Below are 23,413 nucleotides of genomic sequence, written 5' to 3'. Positions count from 1 at the left end.
AAACATTCCACATCGAAAAACACATAAAGTGTAGGAATAAAGACAAGCACATAAAAGTAAAGAATTGCATGTAAGATCACGCGTGATATTTGCCTATTCATGTAATATCTAGCTAATTATGTGAGTCTGCCAGAAACCCACAAGTGAAAAAAATGGTATCATGTAGAAAAAAGAAATGTATTATGTACAAAGAAGAAGAAGAAGAAGAAGAAGAATGTGAAAATCGTCTCGCATCTCCGCGCTGCGGAAAAGCTGTCCTCTTAAAATCCCATCGAGGCCTTGGCTTTGGTCCAGTAGGCCAATCGCGCAGGATCAGTAGGATCTACTCCAACGCACGTCATATATGCTTGCCATCCTTGTACGGTGCCTGTTCTGAGAGATTTTCGAGCATCATCACAGAAAGTCTTCAAAAACCATGGCGTGCTTCCCCACGTGTATTCGTCAACGAGAACTAAAGCTCGAATATCGTTCAACTTGTCGTCCGACAAGCCATCAACAGTGGTAGCTGTGGTGATCTTTGCGAGAGGCTCTTTGAGGGCGGGAATAGATTGCGCGTACTGGAGATTGTATTTCGCCATTTGCATATTTTTTGTTCCCTGGCCTGGTCGACCGGGGGTATGGTTAATGTTGTATTGGAAATTCACGCTTTCAAACGACATGAGGGCGATCATAGCACCTATTTCCCCAGCGGTAAACTCTCCGCTGCCGCAAGCTATAGCAATACCCTTGGCTGCCTGAGCAAGAGTTGCGCACTCAGCTGGAAAAGGTGCGGTACTGCAGTCGGTTAAGGCGCTGGAGATTCCGCCAACTATGGTTTCGGCTCCAGTGGCACGTCCAAGTATGAGGCTGTTCGAAGCAATCGGCGACGCAACGGCGAAGGCTGAGAAGAGTGTGAGTTGGATTGCCTTGAACAACATAATGAATGATGATTTGTCGAGGTAATCTGATTTGAGGTAAAGGGGGCTGAGTTTGAGTTGGTGTATGGATTGAAGAAGAGAAATCGATTAAAGTTGCGATGATGCAATAGTTTATGTAGGTCTAGGAAGGAGGATTATTCTCGAATTTATTATCAATCGGTATGAACAATAAGATTGTTTGTGGTTGAACAAACAAAGGAAGAGAGAAACCGAGAAAGTGATTGTTGAACCGTTTTGTAATACTGAAAGAGACAATGAAATGACTGCCAAAAGAGCCTTGAGTAAGAGAAAAGAAAGAAAAACTGATTTGCAGTCACAAAAACAGCCAATTCACAAAGAACTCTTTGAGAATCACTCCATGGTAATAAAGGAACGTATGATTCCCTCGATCCCATACTTCGGATGAAGAAACAAACACGGTCATACTTGACTGATATTCTGTTTGCAAAGGCAAATTACAGAGACATTTAAGTGGATGAGGCTCAAGGAGATCCCACGTACGTTCAGGTGGCGGAGACGATTACAGCCAATACTTTGGACATCAATGCAAGAGTCTGATATCTGAATGTTTCATGTTTCAAGACGAGCGGAATCGTGCAGAACTCCTTGGTCAATGCTGCGTAGCCACGTGATCACACTTTCTGTCCTTCAGAGGTTGTAACGTGAGAGAGAGACTTTCTTCTCGAAATGGGAAGTCGAGTTGAGAAAGGATACCTAACTAGTAGTTGATTGAACAACTGAATCATCAAGAGAAATAGAATCCGCAATTCGTTTAATCATCTTCCATTCATGGAGGACTGAATTGTCATCACGCAAAGATCACTGGTGGATGACAAGATGAGAGAGAACATCTCCTTACTACCAGTAAGTCAATGCTGTGAAGATCATTTACAAACGGGCCTTTAATCCCGCGGCTCATGGGCTTGCACACGGTCCAAGCAACCCAATTCCGAATTACTGGATCGCATGAATTGTCATCGACACAGCGTACTTCGAAATATCCGTTCTTCTGAGACACATGTACATCATGTCCAGCACACACGAACGAGCGGGAGAAGGTTGACAAAAATGATCAAGGCATGGTGCGAAGACAGGAAAGCCTTGCGAGGAATTTACAGCGGGTGTGGAAGAACGGATCGTAACGATGCACTGGACTGTCGAAGCTTTCATTAGACGATTGGTCGGTGCTACGAGATGCGGTGCACCATGGCTCAATTAATTAACACAGCCTCTTCTCGACCAACAGAAGTTTTCGGATGGAGATAGCACGAAACATGAGCTGTTACTTCACAACTGGGACGTCGTGCAGGTGGTCTATATCAATATACGGAATTTTGAGGAACTTTGACGAGATTCGCGTCACCAAGAAAATGAAGCGCTGTTCCATTTGAATCTTTTCCTTATAGGGCTGGAAAATGTATATCGAGGTACTTTTTCTCGATGCACGAGAGCACATGCTATGTATGGGCTTTACGAGGGCGTATGAGGGCGTATGAGGGCTTCACATTGACATGGAAGGGCTTCGCAAGGGCTTCACAATGACATGGAAGGGCTCAGGGCAGAGGGGAAAATCTTGATGGCAGACCTATGCCGTGCAGCCCATTATTATGACGGAGACACAATTCTGCAGCCCTGCGGCATGGAAACTGGATGACCAAATTTTCATCTCCATTAAAACTTCCCAAGCTATCGCATTTTGTGGACCAGCATTGACTCATCCTTGCAGAGGGGCCCTCCCGATTTGATGAAGATCAAGCTTTCAAACTTTAAAGTTGCGGAGACGTGGTCGAATGGGAGTCATCACCCGTCGCCGTCTCGGCCGCTTGGGAAATTCGAGCCAGACTGCACAATGCACGATCCGCACATCAGAATTGGGACACCTGATAAACCTTTTTGTTGATTCCGATGGCAGGGTTGAAGCTTACCAGCTTATTCGCACACTACGGAACTCAATTCGTTAGAGACCAGGGATCTACCGTCGACGTGTATTGACGCAAGACACGAAGGTTCTCATGTCTAAATAGGAAGTTGTTAATCCATTGTCGCATCTTTCCGGCGTGCAATTGCTGATACCTAGAGAACGTGATGGTGAATATATTTGCAAACGTACTCATACTCGTAAGTCGCCAAGCATCGCTGACGACCGATGCCATACGAAATTCAGGCACTCGATCCCAAGATGCTTGTGGCAGATGGATGGGAAGCATCCAAATCAAAGCAGCATGGAAAATGGATTTTGCGGGGAATTTCCAAATGTGACGATGATGATTACGAGAGATGACGGAAGGAGAAAAAGAGAAACAGAGAAAAAGAGAAAAAGAGAAAAAGAAAAAAAGAAAAAAAGAAAAAAAAGATAAGAAAGGTAGTAGGTACGGAAATACACAGGATATACCGGTCGTTGAATCTGGCACCGAAGTTCTATCATGGTGATTTTTGATTGGCCCTCGATACGTATATGTGACTCTTTGAAGCAGCGAACGGGGCTTAGATGTGCGGGTTTTGTTTACACCTTTCTCGTTTCTCTCACGTCCTGTCCTGTCCTGTCCTGTGTCAACATACATGAGGCTCTGTTGACTACTCGGTGAGTCGAATGTGGACTCGGGGTGATAATTTCCCCGTCTTACTTCGTTTGCTGTCCTGCCCCAAAACACACTCCGTACGTTGCTTCTCGTTACTCGGGCTGTCTGTCTGTCTGTCGGTCGGTCTGTATGTGTAATCAATAGTGTACTAAGGTGAAACGGGAACCGAAATCATTCTTTCCCATCCTCCCCCCCCCCCCCCCCCCCCCCCGTCCCTGGTGATGGAAAGGAAGGGGTCAAGCTTTGAACGATGCACTCGCTAATTACATACCCACCCTTCTTTCTGCGAATATATTATCTCACGCTCTTTTAGCCTCGATCAGATGGGTAGGTAGGGGTAGGTGGATTTCCCGTACGTTCCGTGGAACGGGGCTGCTCGGGGTCTTTTTTTTGTATTATTCATCATCATCTTCTGGGAACGCACATACATGCCAGCTTCACATCCATCCCTATTCTTCTTCTTATCTTCTTCGCTCTCGCTTACCGTGATGGATTGTGATCGACAATCGTTTGGGGGTGGATTGACATCAATTTCTTACGATCATTTGCGGCGAGTGGGGTGCGTGGGATTCTCGTATTGGGTTTGGAGTATGGACAGTGAGTGAGTGAGTGAGTGTATGGAATGAAAAATTGGATAGTTAGGTGAAGAGCTGATTACATACATACATACATAGATGAGATGAGATGATTTTGGTGAGTGTAGTGTAGTGTAGTGTAATTTCATCACGCCATATTATGTTTTCGTATAACGCACAATGGAAAATTGCGAAAGAGATCACTATCGGTAGTAGTTATCGCATCATAGATTGATTTATGATGGATAATCAATTCATTCGTTCATTTACACTTCAATGTCGCGTCGAGTCGAGGGGCTCCCTTGCTTCTTGTTTACTTGCTTGCTTGCTTTTTTTACTTTATACTTTCTTGAGATATATATATATATATATATATGTATGGAAATAGCATCATCGTCCATCATCCATCATCCATCATCCATGGCCTCGAAACAGTTTAAGCGCGAAACTAACTCACTAACTAACTAACTAACATATATATCTAACATGTGTGGATGGGTGGGTGGGTAGCTTGAGTTATTACTCTGTAGTTATTAGTATGTACTGGATTGGATTGGAAATTGGGAATTGGAAGGTTTAAGGGAAGGGATGGACGGATGGGATGATCTGGAGGGGTCTCCCTGGTGTGTGGTTTTGGTTTTGGTTTTGGTTTTGGCTGTGTGGTGTGGTGTGGTCGAATATCTAATGGAAAGTTTGCTGGTCTGTCTGGATGTGCTATGTATGCTATGTATGTTGTGTCTGCTATATATTCTATATATTCTGTGTATGCTATGTCTTCCATGTCTTCCATGCATTGTAGAAATATACATCGTAGATAACCTCCCACAAAGGCAGCAGGGCTATTTATTGGCCACCGAAACCAGCACCCACCAGAGCAGACCAGAGCAGTCCATGGGATATTCACGTCAGGGTCTGCATTGCGGGGAAGCAGTGGACGGCGCCCATCTGGATGCTCGTCGAATGGATTTGGAAGAGACACGCGCGAGAATTGAGGGTGGAGATCAAGAATTGAGGCGCGTGAGATTTCTACTTGGGAATCTAGGTATGGATGGGGTTGGGTGGTTGTGGGTGTTGGTGTTGGTGTTGCGGTCGTTGAATGGACGTGATGTTTCATGTTTGCTTTTCTTGGGTGGGTGGGTTATCGCTTCGAGGGAGGGGTTTCACTGAGATTTCCACATTCAATCACAATCACAATCACGTCGAGGGGATTAATCAATTCGTGTGCGTGCGCATCGTGTGAAAAAAAAGCGCGATAGGAGGGAAGGGAACGGAATTGCAACGCCGTTCAGCTTCGTCTCTACTTTCATTGCTGTTTGGACATTGATCGGTAATTAAGCTTTCCCGTAGTGGTAAATAGACGCCGTCGTGGAGATGTTTGGAGATTGCACGCAGGGAAGATGGGATGGATGGTGATGGATGTGTTGAGCCGTGACGGCGATACATTCAACACTCGATACAGGATGTAGTGTTCTTTCTATATATATGTGTGTATGTGAATATACGTATATATGTGTTATATATGTGTATATACGTATATATGTGCAAGTTTCATCCTTCCATGGAAGCATGTAAAAATAGAAAGATAGAAAGATAGGAAAGTGGTGAGTGGTGAGTGGTGAGTGGTCAAGTGAAGGATGAAGTGAAAAGAGCAGAAAAACGAGAACCATTATTACCATCGCCACTACCCCTTGTTGGATTCCCAAGCTAGCTTCATTTGGGCTCATCCTGGGTGATTCCATCTTATAAATAAGTGACAAGCCCATTCTCACTGTTGCCTAGAAATCGATGGCCGCTTTAATCCATCGACGGACGAGGCGGATCCATGGGCTAATCAAGCTCCAAATCTCAATTTCGTATCATCTTTCACCTCACTGTGCCCGCTGTGCTCACTTTGCTCACTTCACTCACTCCTCACTCCTCACTCCTCACTCCTCACTCCCTCCCCTCACTTATTATTCTTTCCTCTCTCTCGTTCCACCTACCAGTCGCCATCCTGCCCATCCGCCAAGAGCCACCGACATTGGACAAGCCCGTTCCCGCTATTTAATTCCTCACCGGCCACGCATCTCACGCACGCGTTCAACCTCGACGTAACCCAAATAACACTGTGATTGTGGTTGTGCTTGTGGTTGTGGTTGTGCTTGTAGCTGTTTGTTCAAAGACAATACAACCAATTCCCAACGATTCACGATTCGATTCGATTTATCTATCTCTCTATCTATCTCTCTATCTCTCTATCTCTCTATCCGTCTCTCCATCCATCCCACATCAAATTCACACCATCTGATACCTCATTCGTCAATTTCCACTCCAACCATCTAGGCAACAACCTCTCCTCCACACCTTAAACCTTAATCTTGACCCTCTTCTATCCCGACCTTTCGCGCTTCTCTTCCCGCTTCCCTCCCTCGCAGCACTGCCATCAAAAGATCTTTCATGCATCGAAGCTTCGACCGACCGAGGGAAAACAAACATCGCATTACTAAATACAAGTCGGAGCAGTCGACACGAACCTCATCGTCGTCTCTTCCGAGTTTGATTTGCTCGCCTGTATTGATCCAGTGTCGAGAAAGGGCTCTCAGCCTCGAAAGTGATATTTGTGCCGCCAAACCACACATCACATCTACTTGCTTGTACGCTTTGATTCATTCTTTCCCCGTACTTTGACCTACTTCCTCCTACCTACTCCATCCACTCTCGCCCTTCAAGAGCTTGATCAAGCAATCATTGGTCCGAAAGTCAATTCGTCTGTATGGATTGAGCAATCTCAACCACACATCCGTCTTCTTTCCCACACCGAAGCTACTCTCACCCATTTCACCCATTTTATCTCCGTTGGATCTATTCATTCTCATTTGTGACTCACATTTCTTGCATGGAATAAAGATCCCCAGGGCTAATCAATCTCACCCTAGTCTTCGAACGATTCGCAAGTTCACAAGAACTGACCACTCAGGATGTCGTTCACACACCCCCGAAGAACTACAAAGACCACATCGATTGCTGTGACTCTTCTTGCGAATTCGTCAAGCCGGCCAACAGTTAATACAACTATGGCTTCCCTTCGCAAAGGTGCCACTTTCCACTCTCCTTCTTCTCCCACAAACGAAGTCGATGGTGCCTTCAACCTCTCCGCCCTCGAACGTTCATTATCCAATCTCGAAGATTTCGCCGTCGAATCACACAAGCGTCGTGCTGCCGATGTCATAGAATCATTCGAGCTTACGGCCGCCGGCAACCAATCATCTTCTACTCCACGTCGACGCTTCCGTGACGAGTCTGATCCGGTTCCTCGAGGTGTCGTCAACGTTGAGAACCCCTCCACTAAAGCATACAACACTGAATTGATGGACGGAGTCATGCCGTCAGAGCAATCGTCTGTGAGACGGTCGACACGTCCCCGCCGCACCACGCCCCGATATGCAGACAGTGGTCTTGGATCATCCATCGGGTCATCATCATCAGACAAGAAAGTCCTCACCAATGACAATGTCTCCAAATCTACCAAGCCATCAACCATCACTAGATCGGCTGCTGCTCCATCTACAACCATCAAAAGCCTTCCAAGACTCAGTGCCCGTACTACCGCTCGCATTCAAGAGCATATCTTGAAGCCACTCCTAGCAAAGGAGTCTTTCAAAGACTTGCATCCCCTCGTCCAAGACTGCCCAAGACGAATTCACCAGAAGGAAATCGTATCCCTCCGCGACCTGGAGAAGACTTTAATTTTTACCGCACCTGTAAGTGAAATCCATAATGATGTTGCTTGGGAGTTTACTCACTGGTTCTCGCAATTGAAGAAGTACACAAAGAGCGCCTCCTTGTACCTCGACTTTTGTCTGGAATCGATCCACTGCATCCAAGCTACCGTCGAACTTGTTAATGAACGCGAACAAACGCGCCCCAACGACCGCCCATATACTAACGGGTACTTTGTCGATCTCGTCGAACAGATTAAGCAATACGCTGAACAGGTCCGAGAAGCCAAGGAGAAGGAAGAGAAAGGAGAAACCATTAGCGAGATGGATGCTCACCCGTATGTCTCCCAGGTTTCTTCGTACTCAGGTGGGAAGTTTGAAAATTTGCTAATCAGTTGGCCATTTAGATCAGATGAGGTTAAGCTCCACGGTGGTTTGACCAGAAATGGTCGACCAGCTGAACTTGTCCGCATCAACAAGAAAACTGGCAAGGCCATTTCGATTGCCACCGGCCAACCGGTTGACATGGATGATGATGATAACAAGTCTATGAGATTCAAGCGCTCCTTGAGCGAAGAAGCTGAAGATGAAGAGTCCGTGATGAGATCCATGGCACGTCGCAAGAAGGATGCTTCTGCTGCTGAGCTTGCCCCTAAATTTTGTCGCGAGAAGGGCTGTGATAAGTCATTCAAGCGTCCATGTGACTTGACCAAACATGAGAAAACCCATTCCCGTCCTTGGAAATGCCCCGTTACTTCATGCAAATACCACGAATATGGTTGGCCAACCGAGAAAGAGATGGATCGTCATCAGAATGACAAACATTCAGCCGCTCCTCCACTATTCGAGTGTCACTTTAAGCCTTGTCCATACCGATCAAAACGTGAGTCGAATTGCAAGCAACACATGGAGAAAGCCCACGGTTGGGAGTACATTAGATCGAAGAACAACGGAAAGAACAGACCTGCTGCACCTGCTGTCATCCCCAATGGTCTTCCTACTCCTCAGAATACTATCATTCACACCCCAGGCAGCGACTCAAACCTTGAATCTCCACTCATCGCTGATGATGAGATGCTCTATGAGAATACCTCATTGTACACCACCAACCACAGCATGGACTTCTTTGGCCCAGCATACCCTGCTGAAATGAACTTGTTCCAACCCCCACAATCTTTGAATATGGAATATTCTCCCATCACGGATAACTCCTTCTCTCCTGATGGACAATCGCCATTTGATGCAAATTCTCCCTTCAACTCCACATCTGTTCTCGGTGCACAAGATCAATTCCAAGAGAATATGCAGGCCTACCCATCAAACGATGAATGGGCGGCTTATGAGCAAACTGATCTGTACAGTGCCCCAGCTCAGATTCACATTCCATCTAACCACCAAATCTACCAAGATATCATGGGGCAAAACTCCATGGCATTCGAAACATCAGGTGTCACATATCAAACTCAGCATCAACAACACCAACCCCAACCCCAACAACAACAACAACAACATCCACAATCAATGGCACACATCTCCCCTATCGGTGAAGGCAACACTATGCTTTACACACCAAAATCCATGCAAGACTTTGATGAGGGTTTTGAAGACTTTGTCCCAAACAACACTCGCATGACCACTAATGGTGTTCAAGATTTCCAACTCTTTTCTGCACCTCAACAAAGACAAAATAGCATCCCTGCTCCACTCTTTGGTGAAATCATTCCTCAAGCACCACTTGGATTTCCTGGAATTCATCCCGAGGATTTGATTGCATTCTATGCCCAAACTGCTGCCAATTCCGCTGCTGGTACTGGCAATCACCTACCACAAAACCACTACCAAAACCATCAACAACCACAACATCAACAACAATTGCATCAAAACATGAACATGACGATGGATTGGTCTTCTGATGATTATGGTTACAACAGTCATTAAACATCACGTATAAGCAGTGAATAGAATGGCAATCCCATCTTACAACTTTGAAATTCCTGGCATTAGCATAGTAGCATTTTTTTTTTTTATCGTTGGCGCTTATTAGCATTTTTCCAAATCAGTCTTACGAAAGTTTTTTGACTCGCTGTTTTTCCACAACACTTTTTTCCTTTCTTGATGAATTGATGAGTAGTAGTTAATGTGTGGGGGGTTCCAGGATGGAATGGTCGAGCTTGATTGAATTGCGTGGTGGATGTGGAATATGATGGATGGATGGATGGATGGATGGGGTTTCTTAGATCTCGACGGGTGGTCGACCGTTGCACCGGGACGGGACTGACCGGGGATATTTTTATCATGATTTTATTTTCTTTCTGGAAGAGATTGCAGATGGAAGCAGATCTCGCGTTTTACAGTAGCTGATTTGGATGGATGGTATGGATGGATCTTGATTTTATTTTCACTTGATTTGGTTGGATGGGAGTTGAATTGAATTGAATTGGGGTTTCTACTTGGGGTTCTATCTGAATTGGCTGGGTATTGATTGATTAGGAGGAAATGAGTGTTGAATTCAGAGAATGCGAGGATGGTGGATAGTGAAGGAAAGGGGGGATGGATTGCATGGCAAATAGTATTTGAAGAGATTCTAGAGGAAAGATACGTAAGATACATGACCAGACAGAAATACTTTTGATAGAAATGAGATTATTATCATATTCATGTATGTGACTGATTGACTTTGGATTGAGTGATTGTTTTGTGAGGTGTATGTCTGTTGTGAATGTTATGACTGCAAGGTAGGTAGGTAGGTGAGGGGAAATGCCTGTGGAGTTCGTATATAAGGTATATCCGTCCCATCTTGATTAATATATGCACTTGATTACTTGATGACACAATCAAGACCTCTCGAACACATCTATCCACAGCGTTTGAAATCGATGGTAGAGAAATTTATTCGTAGGAGAGGAAGGGAAAAAAAGAAGCCGAATGTGACTTACGCATTCATATCTGCTATATCAGAATCATTCTCTTTATTGAATTGAATGAAATTAATTGCATGTGTATATGTATATGTATATGTGTATGTATATATAAAGGAATCAGGTGATTAAATAATTGATGAAGTGTAGATGGGAATTGTAGATGGGAAATGTAGGTGGAAGGAATGAGTTCATGGAAGGAATGGGAGTGATGAGGTGATGGGGTTGTTGAATGGTTTGGCTGGGGATTTGGATTGGATTTGGGGATGGGGATGGGGATGGGGATGGGGATGGGAATTGGGGAAGGGGAATTGGGGAAGGGGATATGGGATATGGGATATGGGATATGGGATATGGGATATGGGATATGGGATATGGGATATGGGATATGGGATATGGGGAAAGGGAAAGGGAAAGGGAAAGGGAAGGGGAAGGGGAAGGGGATTTGGATTTATTATTCTAATTCGAACAGCATATATACTATAATAGAATATTTGGAGTTATTTGGATCATTTGACAAATAAAATTGACTAATAATTGAGCTCTAATAATTTCGAAAAAGTGATCCGAATGCACCACCCTTAGAGAATTGGAATTGGGAACTTGATAACTTGAGAACGTGAATAGGAGGAGGATAGGTATAGATTAGGTTGAAAGATAGATAGACAGATAGATAGATATAATAATACTCTGAATAAATGAATAATTCAAACCAGCACGCATACTGATACATTCATCAAATACTCTTTCCAATATTGTTATTTGAAAATTCAAGGACAACTCGGAGAGATATTATTATTATTATTATTTGAATGGGATAAAGATAGCAGTATTTGAGATTGGAGGTTATAAATTTTTGATTTTTGGGGGTTTATTTTTGATTATTGATTTGAATAAAGAATTTGAAAGTAGTACGTACTGATTCTTTGGTACACTGGGGGGGGGGGGTTTCTTTTTCTTCTTCGTTTAAAGTGTGTATGGAGGGGAGGTTATCAGGTCAGGAAACTTCACACTTCGCAGCGCGGGAAAACCTCGTGCCGAGAAATTCGTCTCCCATACCATAGGTTAACCTTAACCTTAACCTTAACGCAAATTACTGTATCTTCAATTCACATCGCACAATCCACTTCATCCCCCCCCTCCAAAAAGGATTGACTTCACGCTATGAAATATTCTGAAATTATCATCGACTGCGGAATATGGTCTAGACCTAGTTCATTCCCTCGTGGCTAAGTGGCCTTGTGTACGGCCTGCTTCGAGTGGCAGTCGCGGATCGTGAGGGATGGATGGATGGATGGATGGATGGATGGAATAGTTTTGAAGATTTTCAGTGTGATGTTTGGGAAGAGTACAGTGTTGTCTGTTCTCTGTTCACCGCGATATTTCGATTCGGTACTTCTTCCATTGAAGATTATTCATGTGTATAGAGAAACAAATAAATAAACAAACAAACAAACATGCGATCGTGGGTCTCGAAATTCATTGACGAGCGAAAACAAACTTTACCGCGCGCCAAGCTGAGTGCCGACCTCGATTCAACCATAACACGACCTTCATATTGGGGCGCTGCCGTCAAATTCCTTGTTGGCTTGTAGATTTTTTTTTTTGTGTGTGTCTCCACTCGGGAGGAAATCGTGTAAGTGAGTTTCCGGTTCTATTCAATGTTTCTTATGTTGGGTTTGCTTGTTGTTGGGCAAGTATGCACTCTGAGGTTAGATTTCTGTTTCTCTTTCTTTTCCTTCTGGTACTTCTTGTGTGACTTTTCTGTACATTTGCGATATATATTTGATTTCGAGGATCTTTAATATGGATAGATCTAGGGGACGGGGGAGGCCATTACCCGCTGAAGATAGAAGTATGGCTGCCTTGACATTTCGATTTGTCATTGTATATATCTAATACATTTATAGGAAAGGTTCCAGGCCCAGCAGGGACTAGGGAGAATATGCCTATAGGTGTTGGTAATCCAAGTCGTGATCCTCGTGGTATGATTCCTCAATTCGCAAGCAAAAACAATCAAGCTGAATTATTCACACAGGACGGATGGCAGATCAGCGAACGAGACACGCAGACAAGAGGCAAGACGGGGATAGATATCGGACTCGCAGCAAGCAATTCTTCACCAAAGGTCGTGTGTTCAGCACGGTATCGGAAAATGGAGATGGATTATCGAATCAAAAATTTCTTGTCATAAGGGAACTCCAGGAAAGTCCGGATGATGCTGGAACTCATTGTACATGTCTCTCAGTGACGTCTTTGAGAAAAGACTTGGACTTGTCAGAATGTGGGCTCCTTCATGTCAGCTCAACTCAACCTCCATCGATAAGGGGAGTAAAATTTAAACCCATCCAAGTCGATATTGCGAGTGATGCTCGATTTGATGCGCCCATGTTGGTTAATTACATCCAGTTGTTCAATGTGGATACTAACTCGGAGGTGAACGATATTGGGAAACTACGATCAGACTCTATACAAGATTTGATGGATAATTTCAAAGATTCCTTGTTTGATTCGCCACAAGACAGAGATGGGAGAAATAATAAGCACGGGAGAAGAAAAGGCAGGGGTGAAGATGAGAGCTCACGCAAACCACAGAATGGACATAGAGAGCCTAATAACCCTCATTCAAAAGCACCAACAGCATCCAACACGCGTTCTGCGCCCCCAAATGCATCTAGTTCTAGCTCTGTACCCAATGGCGTGGAAGCTACCAGTAGGAGACCCAAATTACGTAACTTGGAAGTATCGGAAGATGCCAAACGGCAAAAGCCAAAGGGGTCATCTCACAATTATGATGGGTTGGAAGATGATCCAAACTCCCCGACGAAAGCAAGGGAAGCAGAAACCAGGCGGTTACAGGATGCTGGGAATAATCAACGAAGGGGTGGTCCTCTACCGGTCGACCAGCTTCGTGGTAACAAAGATCGCCATGAGAGAGATAACCCTGCAAGACGAGGAGAAGAAGGGGAAATGCCAAAGAGATCTTCACGTGCGGATATGGAACACGGTAGGGGAGATGAACGGACAGGTAGACCAGGGATAAGTTCGTTACCACATTCGCCTACGAAGCGAAATATGAATCATCGCAAGGATGGCGACGGTATCTCAAAAGCTTCTACGACTGGTGTCCCCGTTCCGATTCCAATGGGTGATTCGTCGGATAGAGGGAAGCAACGGGATAGAAATAATCCAGGGGCCCCACGGGAGAATCCATCATCGCGCAAAGAAGATGCTCTTAGAAAAAATGATAACCTACGAAAAGACGATGATCAGCCTGGAAATCCTCGATCTCGTCCTCGATCCCCTGACAGAGCATTTAGAGATGGGGGACAAGAGTACGGTTCAGATTGGGAAGGAAATGATCCCGTTGATGGACGACGTGGGCAAAAAGGAAGAGGTGCGCCACAGGATGCAAGAAATCTTCCACCGCCAACAGGGCGACGAGACGATCCAACCGATGGAACTTCTAGACGTGGTATTCCTCCTGATGAAATTCGTGGTCGTCCTGGAGATCCCAGAAATGAGCGTTCCATGCCAGGTATTGACGTTAGAGGACGCCCGCTAGATAGAACAGGACATGATCCCCGTGCCATGTCCACCGAAACGAGTTTGCCAGGCAGATCTCGACCCAACGGATTACCTGGGCGCGACGGAAAAATAAATCCTGCCACTGGCGGTAGACTACCTGGTCGAGCACCTGATCCTAGATCCATGTCAAATTTTCCCCCATCATCTCGCTCAAATGGACGGGATCCTCAATCGAATCCAGGTGATCGCCGTCAGATGCGACCTCCAGGAAATGGTGCTCCTGATCGCTCAGATCCCAGATCAAGCAATCGTCGTTCCATATCTCCACGGCGTGCTCCACCTCCAACTGGTTATTCAAGACAGTTAGGAGGTGACGCACCGTCTAGATCTCAACCACCGCCTTCTTCGCGTGGTAGAGGACCGCCATCATCAGGCGATAGAGGAACCCCTGGGAGAGGATCATCTCCGTTGGGTGGTAGAGGAACACCTGGTAGAGATAATTCTCCTAGAAGAGATTTACCACCGCTGAGTACTCCTGGTGGTAGATCCCCGGGTGGCGGTCGATCACCTATGAGTGGTTCGTCGCCTATGAGTGGTTCGTCGCCTATGGGTGGTTCGTCGCCTATGGGTGGTTCGTCGCCTATGTCGAGAGGATCTCCGGGTGGCGGATACTCTGGTGGCAGTTCTCCAATGAGTGGCAGTTCTCCTATGAGTGGCAGTTCTTCAATGGGTGGCGGTTCTCCCATGGGTAGTCGTTCCCCTATGCGTGGTTTATCGCCCGTGTCGAGAAGACCTCCTGGTGGTAGACCTTCTGGTGGTAGATCACATATGCGTGGTTCATCACCTATGTCGAGAAGACCTCCTGGTGGCAGACCTTCTGGTGGTAGATCACATATACGTGGTTCATCACCCATGTCGAGAAGACCTCCTGGTGGTAGATCGTCCGGTCCATCATCGCCTATGTCAGGTGCGTCTTCAGTCATGTCGCCCGGAGGATCTCCTGGAGGCTCCCCTATTGATTCACCAAGCGGCTCATCAGGATCACCTGGAGGCTCACCTGGAAGCTCTCCTATCAACTCACCAGGCGGCTCATTAGGATCTCCTGGGGGATCACCTATGGAATCGCCTAGCCGGTCTCTGGGTAGCCGTCCGGATTCTCCATTGGACTCTCCAGTGGCTTCTCCAACAGGATCTGAGATGGAATCTTCGATAGGATCACGAAGAGGTTCTACGGCAAGTGGATCTTCTGCTGGTTCACCTCAAGAACGATCTCCAACGGGAAGTTCTTCATATCGCTCACCATTGGGCAGTGGACCTCCAAGTCCTGCAATGTCCGGGAGGTCACGATCACTAAGCCCTTCACCTCGCGGAAGCCTTCAATCTGGTAGATATTCTCCAGGGCCGGGATCCCCCAGGAGCCCTGGCTCTGAAGCTAGCCCTGGACCTGGTAATGAAGGTGTCAGAAGAAGAAGCCCAAAAGGAAAGTCTAGAGGGCCTGCAAATAAGGGACAACCACCTTCGAGTGGCGCTGATAATGAAGAGGCAAACTTAGTTGATGATGATGATGGATGCGGATGCTGTGAAAACGGCTTTCTTGCTTGGTGGAAGAGTGTTACAGATTGGTGGAATGGTGTTGGACAAGAAGAATGGATTCAGATGGAAGATCAGAAAAATAATGGGAAACAAAATTCTGAACCGGATCAAGACCAAGATCTAGAAAATGAAGATTCAAAATCAGTTACCAGTGGCGCAGATCCTGGTAGTCCTTCATCGAAGAAGGATCCATTCGAAGATGGACAAGATGACGAAAGCACTGCGGTTGGTTCGGATGAGGGAAATAGTGGTGATGATGATACTGATAGTGAAAGTGAGGATGAAAGTGGTTCTGATCAAGATGGTTCCGATCAAGAAGACTCTGATGCTGATGCTCGCTCGAATTCAGATGCAGAATCCTATCAGGAAAGTGAAGATGAAACGGAGCTCGATAATTCTTCCGCCGCAGGTTCGAGGCGCTCATCTACAGCAGTAGCTTCTGAGCTTGGTCATCAAGACTCTGTTCACCAACCTGCCGATAATCATTCTCAAAATCCACCGGATATTGAGAATCCTGCAAATAACCAGTATATGGAAACTCCACAGGATTCTTACAGCTATCTTCCCAATGACGATCGCTCTTACATGGGTCAACAAAATTACGCACTTCCAAGTGGTCACCCAACCAATCCAAGTGACATGCCACCTCAAGAACTAGATAGTGCATATCCAGTCGGCCATTCCGCCAAATCCACTGTAACAACCTTTCCCCCCATCCCCGAAGATGCAGCAGAACTAGCAACAGACAATAGTGAGCCTCCAAACCCACCACCCTATGCTCCCGTCCCCTCAACACCTCAACAACTTTCGCGACCTCGCTCTACTCGCTTCGAACTTGCTTGTGAACGTGATCCAGTAGAATTAGAAGTCCCTCTTACAACAACTACACGTGGAAAATCTGAACTTTTCCTTCCACCAAGTTTGACGCCTGGTGTGGCTACTGCTCCCCATAGTGCTTTTTCGCAATTCTCAGCGAGAGTTGGTTCTAGAACACCTTCTCCATTTCATAATCCTCCTATGCCTCAAATTCAAAGCTCTTGGGCTCCTCCACAACAGCAACAACAATTCCCACCTTATCAACCACAAGCTGCTATTGGTCCTTCGCAACAACAATCGCAACCTCAAGCTCAATCTCAACCACATTTACGATCCGGAATGAATTATGCGCCACAAGTTCCACAAGCCCCGCCTCCTACTTATCCGGGTGCTCAGAGATATGATGCGAGAGGGAACCAATTTCATGAGCAAGCCATGAGACAACCCTCTCCACATCAGCAGCAGGTTAGGGGTACCCCACCTCCTGTAGTACCGGTGAGGAGTGGAATGAGACTGCCTAGTTTCCCACCGCCGTTGAATTCCGCGAGAAATGTGGGCGAGACTGGGATAAGTTCTGGACAGGGTGGAAGAGATGCACGAGTAGAGAATGGGAAGCGAGGAGGTCAAGTTCCGAGAGACAAAGATTCGAAATCCCAAGGTCCAAATCGAGGACATCAGGAACCAAGAAATCAAGGTCCATCGTCTAGAAATCAAAAACAACAATATGCGGAAAGTGAATCAGATTCACAGTCAGGTTCTGACTCGGAATCAGAACCAGACTCAGATTCGGATGATGAATCAGGAAGTGATGATGAATATGGACATAATCGTCAAAGAGGTATGCATGAGGAAATTGATAGTGATGATGACAGTGATATTGATAGTGGATTTGGAACTTATGATGATGATTTACTTGGAAGAGAGGATGACATGCAATCGAACTATGGGGGTCCAGGGCCTCAAGGTCCGACTGGGATGGATCCTAGAGCGGGCACAGGAAACATGCAAGTTCCTCCCCCTTCCGTGCAGGCATCTGCTCCTGGAACTGTAGCAGCCCCAGCTCAAGCCCATATGAATGCTAGAGGAGTAGCAGAATTTAATTATGCGGCGCCAAATCCTTACATGGGGCAACATCAGATGCAAATGCACATGCCCCCGGATCAAAACCAATATCAAAATAGGCAACCTCAGATTCCTGAGCCGGCAGCTGTACCGCATATACAGACGCAGAATCCATATCAAAGACCAGGTAAAATACAACATAGTTATCACATGCCACCACAAGCTCCGGGATATAATCAACATAGTACACCGAATGATATGTATAACAATTCTTACGGACGTCCTGAGGAACAACAGCGACAACAACAGCAGCAGCAGCAACAACAACAACAACAACAACAACAACAACAAGAACAACCAAAACAACCAAAACAACAGCAACCAGCGCCTCGCGCACTTCAACAATCACAGAAATTAGCCGATATACCAGAACAATCTCGAAAACATAAGCCTGAGACCCAAAAATCTCAGCCACACAAAGTAGTGAAAGAAAGCAAAAAAGATGTTCGCGGAGAGAAAAGACCAAATGAGAAGAACAATAATGTCCAGAAACCTCTTGAGAACAAATCGCGTAGGAAAGAACAACCTCCTGTACCTATGAGTCCGGCAGAATCAGCTTATCCTCAAACTACTGATGGAATGAGCCCGAGTCCGTCAAGACAGTCACCTTTTGAGCAGGAAAAGGAGCAAGAGATAATGAGTGGGGATGACGATAGCGAAAGTGAAAGTGGTAGCGATGATGAGTCTGAACCGGAAGATCTAGAGTCTGATCCTGACTCTGATGATGAAGAAAGCGACGAGGAAGTAGGTGAAGATGGAGAGATGGAGAGTGATACTGAAAGCTCAGCGCCTCCGTCTCCATCTCCGGTCCAGGAAAAGAAAGAGAGAAAGAGAAGGGGAGAGGGCGATAAGAGTAGAGGTGGAAGAGGAACAGAAAAAGGAAAGGGAAAGGAGAGATCGGGAGGAGGGAACCAGGATAGAAGGGGCGAAAGAGGCGGAAGAGAAAGAAACGGGAGAGGGAAAGATAGAAGAGGGAGGGGGAGAGAAGAAGGTGATGTTGGGGGGAAGTTGAAGAAAACTTGGGATTTTTTGAAGAAGTTGGATTATCATGAGAAGTGAAAGGGAGAGATTTGGCATGTTTGATGTGCATGTTGGGTTGGATGAATCTTGTAATTTTTGTTTCTGTAAATGATGTAATATACCTTTTGTATGGCTCTTTTGTTATATAAAATTGCATTTCCAATGAGATTCACACTATATATAGACCTCAAATCTACACTTCTGGAACAATCAGTTGAGGAGAAAATATAACCGGTCAGCGTCTTTCTAGTCCAATAATATGCTTTAATTTACACTGGGATGTACAGCCACAATCAGGCGCATGATGAGGCTTCGCAGACTGCATGTACATTTGGCGCTGGTCTCCTTCCTATCTCGGTCAGTGATGCATGACAAGGCTCGGAGCCCCCTCATCTTTCTCAATCTCTTCTTCTTATCGTTTTGTTTCTTCATCGTTACATACTACAATATAATTTTTCGTTTCATTCATTTCACAAATAACTTCTAGTTTGATATATTGATGGCGGAAGCCTTTGGTGTCGCTGCTAGCGCAGTTGGCATCATATCCTTAGCTCTCCAACTCGGTGATGGCATCTTGAAACTCAAATCGTTTTGGGGTGCCGTTAAAGATGCCCCGGAAGAGATCTTATACATTCTCGATGAATTGGACATAACGCATGTGCTGCTCACAGAAATTGAGGATAGTCTTGGTAGCCAAACGATATCGCCTGCAGCCGCTAGATCGCTTCGGCTATGCCAAAAAGGTGTGGATATATTGAACAATGCAGTCAGGGAGCTAGAGGGTGAAATGGGACGAAGAAAGAAATGGGGAGGAGTCAAGATGGTAATGAAGAAGGAATTACTTGAGAAAATGGAGAAGAGACTCGAAAGGGCAAATTCATTGATGATGATGGCGCATCAGAGCTATATTGAGTATTGATGAGTTTTACTTCTAGACTTGAATGTGTCTGACTTGATGCCAGAAGTTTGAACAAATCGAGACACCATGAACAAGTGAGATTGGCTACGCAGCAATTCTCAGAGATGGTGGAAATTCGAAACACTTTGCATAGCTTTAACTCGGCTGCATCTATCATCGAAACCCAACGACAGGCATCTAGCAGTACAAAGAGTCTTCTGATAAAATCAAGTGAGAATGCTACTTCATGTTCCAGATCTACCAAAACATTATCAAAATACCAGAAGATCCTGAATGCAAAGCTGCGACTTCCTTTCTTCTCGGGTGTATGGGAGCTATGTGCCTATCAACAATCAATATCTGGGTGGACGTTCACATTGAGAACATACAACCTTGTTGATAATGAAGCGCCTATAATGGAAATGGCCCGCTTTGGGGATGTAGCTGGTATGCAGCAACTATTTCAAAAGCGACAGGCAAGTTTATTGGACGTAGATATATATGGGCAAACCATTCTTCACGTAGGAAATTCTTCCTCGCGTTGTTTTTGAACTATTTAAACTGAAATACCAAGGTTGCGGCCTCTTTTCAAAATTACCCCGCATGTCGGTTCTTGATAGATCACGGCGCAGATGCGGACTTGGAGGATGGTGCGGGTGAGTAAGTACAGTACATCATAAACTCAAAAGTGCATCACAGCCGCAGACACTTACTAATCTGTTTAGACCGGCATGGGCATCGTCATTTGGCCCGTTCAATAAAGCTAAAGGTTATTTTGCAGAAATTCAATACATGATTTCCAGGACCGATCGTGATATCATTAGTGACTTACCGAGCGCCCTACTGTGCGCTGATTATCTTGCCCCTGAATCATTTAAATGGATACTTCAATCCACTGAGAATCCCATTTATGAAAGAAGTCACCGGGAACGGGCACTTTTAGTGCTGGAACTTTCCAGATGCAATTTACTGAACATGAAAGATCTCGCGTGGTTGACCCTTGATAATATGGACATGGAAACTTGCAACCAAAACTTAAGGCAAGAGGAGTTCGTGAAATTATTGCGAGGAATTGTACATTGTTTAGGATTCTTAATCGCAAATCATCGGGCCATCAGAGTCCGCTATGGTTTGATGATATCAGATGGAGATCATTTGAAAGATCATTTAAATTTTATACACGATCTTCTCGTTGCTGGTTCCAAATATCACAACTTTAAAGATACATACAAAGGCTACCGTGAAAGTTTCCTTTCTGAATTGTTGAAGGGGACGACTACAGGTCTTGGAGTAATAAAGTGTGCAAACATTGCTCGCCTTGAACGAAATTTCAAAAATTCAATCGAGACATGGCTCGATCAACTCATATCAGCGGAAATCGATCTAATTGAATACGGCCAATGGGAAAAGAAAATAAACGATGACGACCCAATACCTATAAGCAACTTGCGGGGAGGCTTATATCATTTTTGGGCAAGGAACTATGTCGTACGTTTTCTGAGTTTTACATATGGACCAAAAAGAAGCGACTGGCAGTTCTGGTTTATTTTTGAATCCCGATGTATACATGAGGGCTGCATTATGGAGTTTTGGGATATGGTTGAGAATCCGGAAAGACAGATGCCAGGTGCTTGGAATTTTGATGCATAGTCGGAGGAAGTACTATCAACGAGCAGATGATTGAATATGCATGAGTTAGGAGTGGTATGGCTCTGCTAACGCGATATTCTTCATTTTCATATGAGGTGGACTATTTGCCGACTTGATTGGAGAAGTAATTTTGTGGACCTTGCGTCACTGTGGTTAACTTATGTTCAGCAATTTGGAATATATGGGCCACTCTTTTGCGTCGGATGTTGATTGGGAATGTGTTCAAGCTTTTGTCTTCATGAAATATTCTGACTGGGATGTTTTACGAAGATGGAAACAATTTAAGTGTGACGTGCGAAGTCCAGTAAATATCTTAGGGAAGCAATGAGAAGCGAGGAATAATCACCTGCAACTACCTGAGCAGTTCTGGGATGTGCTAGCATACTCAAATTGTCTGTTAAGTAGATTCAAACGAAAAGCAATGCTGTATACTAGACTCGATAAATTCTGAGGTCAATGACAACATTGCAAGAACGTTATAGCTTTTACTACCTGCTGTGTGGACTTTTGTAATTCAATCAATCAGATAAAACTCCTACAACAAATCAGATGCGATATGCTAGTGAGAATCCCAACAAGAACACTTCACTAGAATGCATAGACCCTCTACACATAATCAAGACCAAATAAAATGAGATTCAATGCAATATTCCGAGTTCATACACCTACCACTCATCACTCTTAGCCAAGAAAAACTTCTAGTAAATAGCATCCAAACAACACATTCAAACATACCCCCGATATCTAGCCCCCCCAGATCCAGCTCTAATCTCATATCCATACTCCCAGTCCCGCTCCCTCTCCCTCTCTCTCATAATTCTAGGTCTCGAATATCTTTCTCTCCCAACCTCACTTCTATCTCTTCTCTCCCTATCCCTTTCCCTCTCCCTATCTCTATCTCTATCTCTCTCACCCCCACCATACATTCTCCCCCTCCCCATCTCCCTCTCCACAATCCTCTCCACCCGATCCTCAACTCTTTCTACTCGTCCCTCAACTCTATCCTCAAACCTATTCATCCGAACAGCACTCTCATTACCCCCTCCTCTTTCCATCACCGCAACTATTTCCCGTTGTCGCTCTCCAAATTGTCTTTCCGCATCCGCTAATCGATCAATCCTTCCTCCCGTAAACTTATCATCTATCCTGCGAAAAATAGCTTCCTCATCCACTCTACCCCGAGTATCTTGTCGCTCGGTCTCATTTCTTCGTCTCGGTATCTCGACTTCTCGATCTTGGCCGCGGGGTGTCGAGAAAAGATTAATCTCTCCATTCGTATTGATCCAGGTTTCGCCAAATGCGGGTATATTCCCAGCCCCCAAACTTTTAATACCCATCCCTTCAATTCTCCCCTCTCTTCTACCTTCCTCTCGCTCAGATCTCATCTGTAACCCCTTAACATCACCCCTAACACCATTCAATCCACCTCTCAGCTTTTCGATTTCCTTTTCCCTCACCAACTCTTTCTCCCTTTCTAGCTCTTTGATTCTCGCGGCCAATATCGCCGTGTTTGCAAAACTCTCGTTTGTTTGGGTTTGGGTTTGAGTTGGACCATGTGTGTTGCTATTACCAGTACTTGAAGAAGTATGATTGGTTGTGCTGGAGTTCGAATGGGAGGCTGAGGGTAGCGGATGAGAAAACGTCATGTTCAATCCCTTGAATCTTTCGCCTAGACGTTGCATCACATCGATGTTGTGGAAAAGATCTGAACAACTCGGTCTTCGTCCTCTTTCTCTTTCCCTCTCCCGCTCAAAGTCTAGTACTCTCTCGCGTTCTCTCTCTCTCTCTCGTTCTCGTTCTCGTTCTTGAGCATAGTACATACTTTCGTGGTAAGAACTAACAGGCACGAGAGCTGGTTCGACCATATATGTAGAGCGATAGGGAGGAGGCATGGCGTCAACACGGACAGTGCGTTCGGATTGGTATTTATCTTTGGGAGACTTGGCTCCGTCAAACATTTTGCCTTTGGTTTTCTTTTTGCGAATGAAGTAAGGAGCGGGCCAGCACATTGAGTGGGTTGATGAGCGTGTTATGTACTGAGGCTCATGGAGCCGACCTGGTATATCGATGTGCGATATGAGCGCAAAGTAAGAAACAAT

The 23,413-nt window shown here is 45.2% G+C and overlaps 5 protein-coding genes across 6 annotated transcripts; 3 read left to right on the top strand and 2 right to left on the bottom strand.

The window, feature by feature from the left end:
• Window positions 1-29: 29 nt before the first annotated feature.
• On the bottom strand, window positions 30-1,339 carry BCIN_15g01910 (hypothetical protein). The gene has a single exon (XM_001549470.2). It carries the CDS (start codon window positions 915-917, stop codon window positions 261-263), a length of 657 nt encoding a protein of 218 aa, XP_001549520.2. The 5' UTR covers window positions 918-1,339; the 3' UTR covers window positions 30-260.
• A 4,510-nt stretch (window positions 1,340-5,849) lies between these two features.
• On the top strand, window positions 5,850-10,421 carry Bcace1. The gene is made up of 4 exons (XM_024697450.1): window positions 5,850-6,704; window positions 6,987-7,811; window positions 7,872-8,107; window positions 8,177-10,421. The coding sequence occupies exons 2-4, from the start codon at window positions 7,029-7,031 to the stop codon at window positions 9,705-9,707; spliced, it is 2,550 nt and encodes an 849-aa protein (XP_024553265.1). The 5' UTR covers window positions 5,850-6,704; window positions 6,987-7,028; the 3' UTR covers window positions 9,708-10,421.
• Window positions 10,422-11,242: 821 nt separating this feature from the next.
• BCIN_15g01890 (hypothetical protein) lies at window positions 11,243-19,020 on the top strand. Its single transcript, XM_024697449.1, has 3 exons — window positions 11,243-12,542; window positions 12,598-12,672; window positions 12,726-19,020. Exons 1-3 carry the CDS (start codon window positions 12,494-12,496, stop codon window positions 18,803-18,805), a joined length of 6,204 nt encoding a protein of 2,067 aa, XP_024553264.1. The 5' UTR covers window positions 11,243-12,493; the 3' UTR covers window positions 18,806-19,020.
• A 102-nt stretch (window positions 19,021-19,122) lies between these two features.
• Window positions 19,123-21,912, top strand: BCIN_15g01880 (hypothetical protein). 2 transcript variants are annotated; one of them, XM_024697447.1, is made up of 4 exons: window positions 19,123-19,678; window positions 19,729-20,185; window positions 20,239-20,324; window positions 20,390-21,912. In XM_024697447.1, exons 1-4 carry the CDS (start codon window positions 19,266-19,268, stop codon window positions 21,312-21,314), a joined length of 1,881 nt encoding a protein of 626 aa, XP_024553263.1. In that variant the 5' UTR covers window positions 19,123-19,265; the 3' UTR covers window positions 21,315-21,912. The 2 variants fall into 2 exon arrangements, with proteins under 2 accessions (XP_024553263.1, XP_024553262.1); XM_024697448.1 differs by having other exon boundaries at window positions 19,729-20,324.
• Window positions 21,913-21,946: 34 nt separating this feature from the next.
• Window positions 21,947-23,316, bottom strand: BCIN_15g01870 (hypothetical protein). The gene has a single exon (XM_001547938.2). It carries the CDS (start codon window positions 23,270-23,272, stop codon window positions 22,040-22,042), a length of 1,233 nt encoding a protein of 410 aa, XP_001547988.2. The 5' UTR covers window positions 23,273-23,316; the 3' UTR covers window positions 21,947-22,039.
• Window positions 23,317-23,413: the final 97 nt, after the last annotated feature.

This window comes from Botrytis cinerea, chromosome 15 (genome assembly GCF_000143535.2).
Source record: "Botrytis cinerea B05.10 chromosome 15, complete sequence".
In the NCBI taxonomy this organism is placed as follows: domain Eukaryota; kingdom Fungi; phylum Ascomycota; class Leotiomycetes; order Helotiales; family Sclerotiniaceae; genus Botrytis; species Botrytis cinerea.
Note: the sequence above shows the minus strand (reverse complement) of the source record. Positions and strands in the feature narration are given on the sequence as shown.

What these genes read in the sequence shown, in the direction of transcription:
- BCIN_15g01910 (XM_001549470.2), bottom strand. Translation starts at nt 917, where the DNA reads ATGTTGTTCAAGGCAATCCAACTCACACTCTTCTCAGCCTTCGCCGTT.
- Bcace1 (XM_024697450.1), top strand. Translation starts at nt 7,029, where the DNA reads ATGTCGTTCACACACCCCCGAAGAACTACAAAGACCACATCGATTGCT. An exon ending in CTTTAATTTTTACCGCACCT is followed by an intron (nt 7,812 to 7,871) that starts GTAAGTGAAATC and finishes TCGCAATTGAAG; the next exon opens with AAGTACACAAAGAGCGCCTC. An exon ending in AGCGAGATGGATGCTCACCC is followed by an intron (nt 8,108 to 8,176) that starts GTATGTCTCCCA and finishes TTGGCCATTTAG; the next exon opens with ATCAGATGAGGTTAAGCTCC.
- BCIN_15g01890 (XM_024697449.1), top strand. Translation starts at nt 12,494, where the DNA reads ATGGATAGATCTAGGGGACGGGGGAGGCCATTACCCGCTGAAGATAGA. An exon ending in ATTACCCGCTGAAGATAGAA is followed by an intron (nt 12,543 to 12,597) that starts GTATGGCTGCCT and finishes ATACATTTATAG; the next exon opens with GAAAGGTTCCAGGCCCAGCA. An exon ending in TCCAAGTCGTGATCCTCGTG is followed by an intron (nt 12,673 to 12,725) that starts GTATGATTCCTC and finishes TTATTCACACAG; the next exon opens with GACGGATGGCAGATCAGCGA.
- BCIN_15g01880 (XM_024697447.1), top strand. Translation starts at nt 19,266, where the DNA reads ATGGCGGAAGCCTTTGGTGTCGCTGCTAGCGCAGTTGGCATCATATCC. An exon ending in GCGCATCAGAGCTATATTGA is followed by an intron (nt 19,679 to 19,728) that starts GTATTGATGAGT and finishes ACTTGATGCCAG; the next exon opens with AAGTTTGAACAAATCGAGAC. An exon ending in TTGGAGGATGGTGCGGGTGA is followed by an intron (nt 20,325 to 20,389) that starts GTAAGTACAGTA and finishes TAATCTGTTTAG; the next exon opens with ACCGGCATGGGCATCGTCAT.
- BCIN_15g01870 (XM_001547938.2), bottom strand. Translation starts at nt 23,272, where the DNA reads ATGTTTGACGGAGCCAAGTCTCCCAAAGATAAATACCAATCCGAACGC.